This window comes from Mus caroli, chromosome 16, assembly GCF_900094665.2.
Source record: "Mus caroli chromosome 16, CAROLI_EIJ_v1.1, whole genome shotgun sequence".
Taxonomy (NCBI): Eukaryota; Metazoa; Chordata; class Mammalia; order Rodentia; family Muridae; genus Mus; species Mus caroli.
The window spans coordinates 33945392-33955736 of NC_034585.1; the positions used below are offsets into that span (position 1 = coordinate 33945392).

Here is a 10345-nt window from a genome sequence, read left to right on the forward strand (position 1 = left end):
ATCTATTAGTCTAAAGGTGTATCTTATTGCTTTTGTTGTAGGTGAGAATTTCCTTTTGAAGAAAACTTTTGTCTCTAAACAGTTTTAAGAAACATTTTAAAATATTTTATTAAAATCGAAAATGACCCTAAAAGATCACCAGTTTAGGAGTTTATAAAAAACAGTGCAACTCCCTGAGTTCCGTGTCGCCAGCATCTTTAAAGTCTCCACGTAGAACTGGCAGAAGGGAGTGCACATCCCTTGGAGGGAGTTTACAAAGAACTAATTTGCAAACAAGCATCACAAGGTTGGTTTTCAACCAGGAAGTCTAGAGGCCATCATGAGGGAAAGGGGAAATAAATATCTGAGCCCATTGCCCCCTTCCCCCCAAACCATGGTCATGTTTAAACCCCTCTGGGGACTCTTGATGGTCTCATAACATTTTAGTGGAGCATGAGGAATGTAATATAAGCCACCAAAGCCATTCTTAGTTTTCTTTTTTTCTTTTTGGTTTTTTTTTTGTTTGTTTGTTTGTTTGTTTTGTTTTTTGTCTTTTCAAATCAGGGTTTCTCTGTACAGTCTTGGGCTACCCTGGAACTTGCTTTGTAGACCAGGCTGGCCTCAGAGATCCCTCTGCCTCTGCCTCTGCCTTCTGAGTACTGGAATTAAAGGTGTGCATGGCTCCACCAAATCCATTTTTAAGGGGTAAATGAAAAATGATTGTTTTAAATGTCTAGGCCTGTCTTTATTAGCATGTTACCAGCTATGCATGTTAATGGCATTCAGAGTGAGAATTCCATACATGCAAACAAGCAGTGTGTGTTCACAACCTCCTGCCATCCTCCCTCAGACTTCCTCTTATCGCCCTCACCCTTCCAGCTTCCTAAGAATCACTGCTCTTTCTGAGGCTTTTTCACACTAGTTCCGGAAGTGGAGATGGACTGTGCAGTTGTCTGGCTCTCTGCACTTAGCGCAGTGTCCCCTGCTCAGTCCAGTGTTATGCAGATGGCAGGATTGCATTTTGCTTTGTGACTCTGTAAGATTTCATGTGCTTATTTCTCCTTTGAAGGAAGTGGTTTCCTGAGATGCCCTTCCATCCAAACAGTAAAAACTGTAATTGGCACCATAAGCTTAATTAGGTAGCTGAACTAGTGGAGTTCAATGTGCTTGTAGAGGTTTCTGACTCGAGCAGACCTCGCTCCTGTGTGCTTGTCTTGTTTTCCTCAGCTATGCATGTTTGTTTTCTCTTCCTTAGATCAACTCCAGCAAAAATCTAAAGAAATTAGCCAATTTGTAAATAAGCCAAACTTGCAAAAAAATGAAACAGCATCTCAGACTTCTTTACCAGATGTTAATACTGAGGGCGACCAGGTAATTAATGTGAATTTCTCTGTGATCTATATGTATTTGCTGTGCTGAAGGGCTCTCTCTAATGAGTATTACAGAGAGTGTAAATGTGCATTTTCTACCTAATGAAATGCTTTTAGGGGGGTGACTCTATCTGAATAGAATCCTGAAAGGCGTCAAAGTAGCTTCCCGAAAAGGATAAATAACATTTGCGCTTTCTAGGCCATTTTTCCAGCAATTCAAATAGATAGGCACAGTTTTATAACAAGCGCTCATATCCCTTCCTCCAGATAGTACTGTAATACTGAGGATAAATTTGCTCTTCGAGCTGTCCTTTGTCCCTCTCTGTCCATCAGTTCATCTTAATGTCTTCTAAATGTCACAGTAGGCTACTGGCATCAGGACTTTTTCTCCAGATATTTCAGCATGTGTGTTGTTGGCGATAATTCAGTATTTGTTGGTAGTTGAGAGAGTCTTCTTTTTCTCTTGAGGAAAGGTTTACAAACCATTCAATGCATAAATCAGAAGTATACTATGAGTGTTTTTGTCAGACGCATTCAGCTGTGGTACCCAAACTCTTGATAAGGTCTAACATACTGTTGTCGGCCTGCAAAGTGTGTTCTTATGCGGGGGCTACTATTCCATTTTCCACCATGATTTCACGTAGTTTACTTATAAATATAATCCTGGAACATGTGCCCCCTTTTTTTTTTTTCTTATAAATTGCCATTGTAGAGCAAAAGCAGAGATAAACTAAAAAGTAAACAAATGGTTGTGGTCCTGTCCTAGTAAGAGCAAGTGGGAGCCTCCACAATCTTGTGGTACCATTCTGTGTAAAGCGCTGCCTTTGTTTTCTATGGGTGTAGATGGGGATGTATTGTGCTCGTGTGTGTGTGTGTGTGTGTGTGTGTGTGTGTGTGTCCACAGGCCTGGAGATGCCTCTCTGCTGATGTGATCTTATAACTCTTGTGTAGCTGATTATATCGTTGTATCAGTTTGTAGGTCTCGCTGACCGGAGACCTCTACATTGACAGGTTTAGTTATGTGTTGCTTTCGTTACTTTAAAGAGTTCTCCTCAGCTCTCTTGTCTGTTATGTTTTGTTTTAGATAGGTAATCTCTTTTTAAAATTCCTTCTGCTTTTAAATTTTTATCACTGGCTTTGAACACTGGGGTATTGGTAGGCCAGGGCCTCATTTTCACTGTAGTTCCTGGTGCTTAAAATTTGTCAACTCTGGTGAGTCTCTGCATTTCAATTCTGCATTAATTTTGAGAGCTGCTTTCCATTAGATTATTTTTATGACTCTTCCGCTGTCTTGATGTACTTATTTTAATTCTAGTGTCTGTATCAGTAATGGGTCTGTTGATTGTGGCTTATAATTTCTGGCATCCTTACATGCCAAATAATCTTTGGTTGCCAGATATTGATTATATATATTCACATAAATAGCTTGAAACGTTCTAATGGGTGTCAGTTCTCACTTGAAAAGAAAGGTCGATCCACAACATGTTTATTCTCTATCTTGTCAAGTAGGTAGCTGTGGTAGTCGAGCTCTCCTGAGATTGTTCCCTCGTATTCATGTGCAGCCTGCTGAGTACACATGGGGCCACCCTCTGCACATGGCCTATGTGGCACTCTGTTCTGTCTTCTCCTTTGAGTCCTAGCTGTGTCTCCTTAACTCAAAGGCCAGCCAGGCTCTGCCTGTGTTACCCACTTCAGGGGCACATGGCCTAAAAGCTCATTTAGAGCATTAAGTTTACCTACACAGACACATAAGCATGAACACAGGAATGCCCACACCTGCATATTCTTTCTCTTTCCCCACCCCTCCACCCAAATATTCTTAACATTGTAATCTTCTTAGGGCTATCACTTTAAATACAGAAACCTTGTAATGATATACTCTCACCTTAGCCTTTATGCTACATTTGCTGCTTATGTTAATTAAAGTTTTAAATTTTAGCATACAGTGTTAACATGTGTGCATTGAACCGCTACATGTATTTAAAACAGATCAAGGAGAAGATGTTGACATATTTACCATGTCCCATGTTCTTTTTCTCTCTGAGGCTTGGTTTCCATCCAGTACCATGTTTTTCTGGAATAACCACCATATTTTTGTAGCTGGGACTACTAAAGAAGAATTCTCTTGGTGTGAGCTAATATTTGCATTTTGTTTATTCTTGAATGGATTTTTAGTTCTGTATTGACACTTTTTCATTCAGGACATTACAAAAATCTATTTTATGGTCTTCTGCCTTACACGGTCCCAGCAGTTCTTCCTATGATTGTTCCTACAGAGGGAAGGATCGTTTTCCCACTGAGCTTTAAAAGACCTTTCTCTTACTCTTTGTGATGTAGTCATTTGTGGTTTTCTTTTCAACTTTCTTCCTTTTGTTGAGTCTTTTTCTTTTTCACAGATATAAGCTTGTGTATGAGAAAAATGTGGCCATCTTAAATAATTTTTCTGTGTATTGTGTTCTTCCTCCTCTTGGATGCACCAATTAAAGTATATTTCAATATTGTCCTATGTGTCCTTGAGTCTGTGGTCCTTTTTCTTCAATAATCAGACTGATCAATTTCTCTTGATCTGCCTTCAAGGTCACTGCATGTCTTTTCTCCACAGTCTTCTAGCAAGCCTATCCATTGGGTTTTTCATTTCATATTTGTGATTTTCTATCCCAGATTTTCAAACTTTTTCATTTTATAGAGTTTGTTTGTTTGTCTTGCACCTAAAGTTCCTGTCTTCCCATTCACTGATAACATTATATCTTACCATAGTTATAATATTATCTTTAAAATCCTACTTTGCAACCAGACCTTACATATCCTTGTAAGCCCAGAAGTTAGGAGGTAGAAACAGGACACCCAAGTTCAGGGCCATCTGGCTGAGTGAGGCTCTGACTCAAGACAAAAACCAGGGTAGGAATTTAGCTCGGTGGGAGAGCGATTGCAGAGCCTGCCAAAGGTCCTGGGTTCAGTTGCTGTCACGACAATATAAATAAGTTCTTGCTTGCTAATCCAAAGTTTGCATCATTTTGTGATTAGTCTTTCTTGGTTATATTTTTCCTTGGGACTGAATCTCAGTTTCCTGTTTCTCTCCGTGATGAGTGATTTTTGTACTGAGTTCTAGATGCTATAAATGTTTCATTTGGGACGGCCTGTTTTGTTGTTTCTAAACTTCTGAAGCATTCTGTAGAGTGGACCCACAATGTCCACTCTGGCCTGTGGTAGAGAGAGCCCCAAAACTCAGTTGGATATTTCTGCCTTGGGTAATTGGTCAGCCCAGGAATTGTACCGTTGATTGTTCAGCTGGTGGTCAGACTGAATGTATAGACAGTTAACTCCTTGACTGACGTTCTTCCTCTGTTTGCTTCCCTCACACTGCAGCTTTGTTCCCCTACAGGGCTTTTTTTATTTTCAAGACAGAATGCCTATAGCTGTTTTATTTGTTTCATTACAAATTAGAAACTTTCCTCTAGGTAGAAGTCCCAAACCCTACACATACCTCTTGCAGTTTCTGTGCAAACTCTGTAACCTAACATGGCAATTTCAATAAAGTTGAATGAAAAAGTGTATAAAGTAAGCCCTTTGTAGGATAAAGGGTCAAAAAAACCTGAAGATTTAATATAGATACTTGCTTGTCATTAAGAGAGACAGACATTCTAGATATATAAAGGAAGGAGAAGAACATTTAGTTGTAAGTGGAAAAAACCCAAATCGATACCAGTTCTTCCGCCTCCTGAGAGGTCTCTCTTCCTGTTCATTTACCTCCAGGCCTTGATGCTTGCCTGGCTTTAATCAGATCTATGTAAGGTGTTGCTTATGAACGTTTAAAATGTTCTTTCATGCACCGTTGACTTGGGATTTCTATCTTTGTAATCCAGGCTTCGATCTTAGATTCAAACCCAACCAGCTGGAAGCTTATGGGATAGATTTTATTTCTTTTTCCATCTTCAGAATTAAGAACTTCTCCAAAGATTCAACAGGCAGAGGAATGAATGCTGTTTCTACAGCATCCTCATAGCTGGAGAACTTGACGATGCTATACGTGATAGAGGCCCGCTGGGCATCAGTGCGAGAGCTTGCACTGGAGAATCACTAATTTATTGTCTCTCTACTATGTAGGCAGTCATGGAGGAGACTGTCGCCTTTTTACAGAAGAGAGTGGTAGAGCTAGAGAATGAGAAGGGAGCCCTGCTCCTTAGCTCTGTAGAGCTGGAGGAGCTGAAAGCCGAGAACGGTATGTATAAATAAAAACCAGACTCTATCTTCTTATCCCATAAGTGCCTCTGCTCTCTTTTTGTTTTGTTTTGTTTTGTTTTTTGAGACAGGGTTTCTCTGTGTAGCCCTGGCTGTCCTGGAACTCACTCTGTACACCAGGCTGGTCTTGAACTCAGAAATCCGCCTGCCTCTGCCTCCCAAGTGCTAGGATTAAAGGCGTGTGCCACCACTGCCCGGCCTCTGCTCTTGCTGCCGTGCACATATACGCGTAGCTGACTTGGCACACTAAGGTTCTCAGAGAGCAGAACTGGTAGCTATCAAGATAAAGGAATGCACACTATGTAGCTGAGCACAGTGCTGGTGCCTCTATCAGGGTTACATTTTCTGACGTACGCTGTACACACTTCAGAGTTTCTGAGTACTTTCTATTCATTTGGAACTGGCAAAGACATCTTCTAGGGACTATGGCTGGAATTGGACTTTACTAAGATGCTGAATTTTTGTAATAGGCAAAATGAGGACAGGAATGAGGTAAGAGAAATCAAAATAAACTACAAGTTAGGTCCCTGTCGTCTTCTGCCATGTTACCATCGTGCTTAGACTCCTACCCCTGTCAGCCCTCACCCAGGGCACTGTCTTCTTTAGGAACTCAGTCTTCACCCTGGGTTAAGGGCTCCGTGCTCCCACGGCATCCTTTGTACCTTGACTGATGTGTGCGGGTGGTCAGTGCTCATCTGGTTTATTGTAAGCCCTTGGAAGACATGTGTGCACTGTTTAAGGGCAGAGAACTTTTTCAGTTTGCTTTACCTAAACTTAGCAACACCTGGCAAATAACAGCTGCTGACTAACATCTTGCTGGATTAAGCTGAGCGCATTAGCATTTTGTTCTACTGGACTGCATGAACAGTCGACGAGAACGAAGGCATTTCTTGGACCTACCTGTCTTCTGTTCATCGTGTGCTTTCGGAGAACCTCTTTGGTTCAATAGCATGTGATGGTGATGTCTCCTTCATCTAGGAGAGTGGTTTCCACCCTTCCAAACACAGTGACCATTAATACAGTCAGTTCCTCATGTTGTTGTGAAATACTCTTTCTTTTTTTGTTTTTTGGTTGATTGGTTGTTTGGTTGGTTTTTTGAGACAGGGTTTCTCTGTATAGTCCTGGCTGTCCTGGAACTCACTCTGTACACCAGGCTGGCCTCAAACTCAGAAATCCACCTGCCTCTGCCTCCCAAGTGCTGGGATTAAAGGCGTGAGCCACTACTGCCTGGCCTATATGCTCTTTCTTTAGTTTAGTTTTTCAGAAAGAATATAAGCTTCCTGTAGTATCTCCAATATCGGTGCTCAATAGTTTTATCTTCCAGGGTGTTGGTACCCATGTTAGAGCTGCATGTTAAGACCGGGATCCTGATCCCAGCTGTCTGTCTTGCCCTGTAACCTCTTCATATTATGTCATTTGTGTCCTCATTTGCTCTTTGGGATTGCAATTAAAACATAGATCCCTTTTAGTGCTAACATTTAACATCTGAATGTCTGTTAACGATCGAAACATTGTAAGTACAAAAATGTACAAGTAGGAATGTAGATGAACTAAGACAGTAGAATTTTAGATTATAGCGTAAATAACTGTTCCAAGTCACATGTCTTTCAAACATTACACTATCTAGAACATGTCTCTCCTGGTCATTATCATACTGTGTTCTACTATTTCTATTGTGTTCTGGTATGTATGATATCTATTATATTGTGTTATGTATAACATCTACTGTGTTCTATTATGTATGGTATGTATTATGTTGTGTTATGTATGATATCTACTGGGTTCTATTATGTATGGTATATATTATGTTGTGTTATGTATGATATTTCATATTCTTTTGGAGGCATCAGTCTTTTATCTCCCTCAAAGTACTTTGCTTATTTCTTTTCTCCATTATTTTATGTATCTCAAGTCGCCTTGGTACAGCTATATCACTGTTTCTTTCAAAAGTTCCACATATATTCTCTAAAGGTACTACTTTTTTGACTTTCAGAAAAACTCTCCTCTCGGATTACTCTTTTGGAGGCTCAGAATAAAGCAGGGGAGGCTGATGGTACGGTCTATGAGGTAAGTAACCACTTAGTACAATCATAGTGGGACCTGGATTAAACGGGGCTGATTCCAACGGTTAACAGTGTTGACAGAGAATTGTATTACCTATGGAGTGAATGACATTTAAGAGAGTCAAAGTGACTAGACTTAGTCACTTATTAATTTCTGAATATTTAGAATTCTTTGTCTTAAACCAACACTAGTACACACTTGTATAGTGGTTACTTTTCTGTTACTGTAATAAAACACCATGACTAAGACAACTTAAAAAAGAGAGAGCATATTTGGACTTACAGTTCCAGAGGGTAAGAGTCCATTCATGGTGCACAGCAAGCAAGCGGCAGGCATGGCTGCAAAAGCAGGCTGGACAGTGATCACATCCTTCATCATACGCTCAGAGCAGAGAGAGGGAACGAGAAATGACTCTAGGCTTCAAATTCTCAAAGCCTGCCTCCAGTGATATACTTCCTCCAACAAGACCACACCTCCTAAACATCCCCAAATAGCACCCAACCAGGGACCAAGAGTTTAGATAGATGCGCCTGTGGAGGAGAGTCTCATCCAGGCTCCACTGCTCGCCTCTTAGTAGAGAGGAAGCAGAGTCTCTGGAATTTCTCATGTGACCTAGTTGGTAGTTTTTCTCAAGATTGTATTTCAAAGGAGCCTTTACCAAATTGTAGCTTTTGTGACCTGAAAAGTGTTTGTTTATTCTACTTTTTAATTCTAATTTCTTTATTTGTGAGTTTATACATGTACATACATATATGAAATATGATACTATCTACCTCATTTCTCCCCTTCAGTTTCCCCCACATCCCACTAGCATGTCTCTCCTAATTTCATGTCATTTCTTTTTTTGATAACCCACTAAGTCAATTAGTATTGCTGATATGTGCATGGGTATGGGGTCATTCAGGAAACCTACGAGTGGGAACGCCCTCCAAAAAGAGTGATTCTCCCTCCCCAAACAGCCATCAAGTGCTAGTAGCTCCTTAATAACACATAGGGCCTACAGAGCTCCTGCCTATCTGTGCTGGAATTTTCTCTGCCTTCATCTTGTTTAAGTAAGCACGGCTGCTGTGATTTCATGGGTCTGACAGTCCTGTCATGTCCAGAGACTGCATTCCACAGATCTCCCCACAACCCTCCAGCTCTATCTGTGACATCTCCTCTGTGACATTCCCTGAGCCTTGGCAGGGAGTGGAGGGTGGTGTGATAAAGACGTCCTGTTTAGAGTCTCTTCTCGGCACCTTGACCAACTGAAATTTAATCTAACAGGCATCATTGCTTAGTATCATTCTAAGTTTGTGTCTTTGTTAGCTGCATTATATTTAATTTGCCATGCTCTCTAACTGATAATAAGTGACATTTGGAAGTAATGTAGCTTCTTAACAAAGTGTTGCTTATTATACATCAGTCTTTGTCTCTAGGGACGTAATATGAATACCATTTTAGCCCCAAAGAGATACAGTTTTACAAATTGGCAAATTCAGAATTCCAGTTGAGCCAGAGGCCATCCAACATAGAGAAATATTAAGACTTGAGTCAAGAGATGATCTGCTAGTAGATTTCACTCTTGGGAATAAGACAATTTTTTTTTTTTTTACCCTGCCAAGGCCTTAACTGATGGAAAAGGTTCACCTGAGCTAGAAAGGATGGTTTGCCTTGTTTGAATTCTCCTCATTTATAGCTGGAGAGATAACTCAGTTGGTCACGTGCTTACTGTGCAATGTCAGGTCCTAGCTTTGAGCCATGGAATCTCTAAAACCTTGACATGATGGTACAGGCTTGCAATCTCAGCACTGGGAGATGGAGAAGACAGATCCTTGGGGCTTGATGGCCAGCCAGGCTAGCCTGCTTGGCGAGCTCCAAGCAGAAAATCTGGCGGGTGGTTTCTGAAGAATGGCTTGAAGGTTGACCTCTGGCTTCCACATACAGGTATACATATATGTGGCCCTACCACATGCATACATGCATACCCATGTATGCATAAGCATTAAATGTTAATGCCAACTAAATAGAAGTGCCTAGAGTAATGTTTGGCCAAAGATCTGAGTACCATGATCTAATCAAGTTACCACATAAAATTAATCATCAGACTTACATAGTCAGTGCTTCTCATAGAGCCATTGAGGCCTTGTTCACAAAATGTCAATGGTGACTTAATTTGGAAAATTGTAGTATTATAAAGTGATAAATTATAGACTCTGACTAAAAATAAATCTTTTTTGTCCAAGGCAACACGTAAAAGTATTCCCTTAAAGTCTTGCCAATGGTTTCTAGTGAAAGCAAGCTAAAATGTAGCTTAAAAAACAACAACAACAACAACACAAATAAGAAAGATGGGTGTCTAGTAAGATAATAAAAAGCAAAAGAAGCAGAAAATAATTAGCAAACAAAAATTAAGAAAGAAGATTATAAAACATAGATGTTATATAGAAAAGCTGACTGGTGCTATCCCTTGAGATCACAGATATTAAATAGAGAAAGATGCATAGAAGAAAATTCAGAGGAGAAAAGAAAAATGGGAGCAGCCAGAAAGAGCAAAGCTCTCTGGTTCTCTGTCCTCTTGGTGTGAGATGACTTGATTCTCCAGTCAGAGGAAAATGAACTCTGAGATACTGTAGTGAGTGAGGGACGAGAATGAGCAATATGAAAGCAAGTTATAAAAAGAAATGAAAACGTTGGGTAATAGAACAAAAAAC

General features: G+C 40.3%; 1 protein-coding gene across 10 annotated transcripts in view; it reads left to right on the top strand.

The window, feature by feature from the left end:
• Window positions 1-10345, top strand: part of Golgb1 (golgin B1) — a 56767-nt gene that overhangs the window by 24167 nt on the left and 22255 nt on the right. For all 10 annotated transcript variants that reach the window (XM_029470605.1, XM_029470601.1, XM_029470607.1 and 7 more), the window contains 3 exons: window positions 1235-1350; window positions 5454-5568; window positions 7582-7655. In XM_029470605.1, coding sequence (XP_029326465.1) covers window positions 1235-1350; window positions 5454-5568; window positions 7582-7655 — 305 coding nt within the window. The remainder of the gene's footprint in view (window positions 1-1234; window positions 1351-5453; window positions 5569-7581; window positions 7656-10345) is intronic.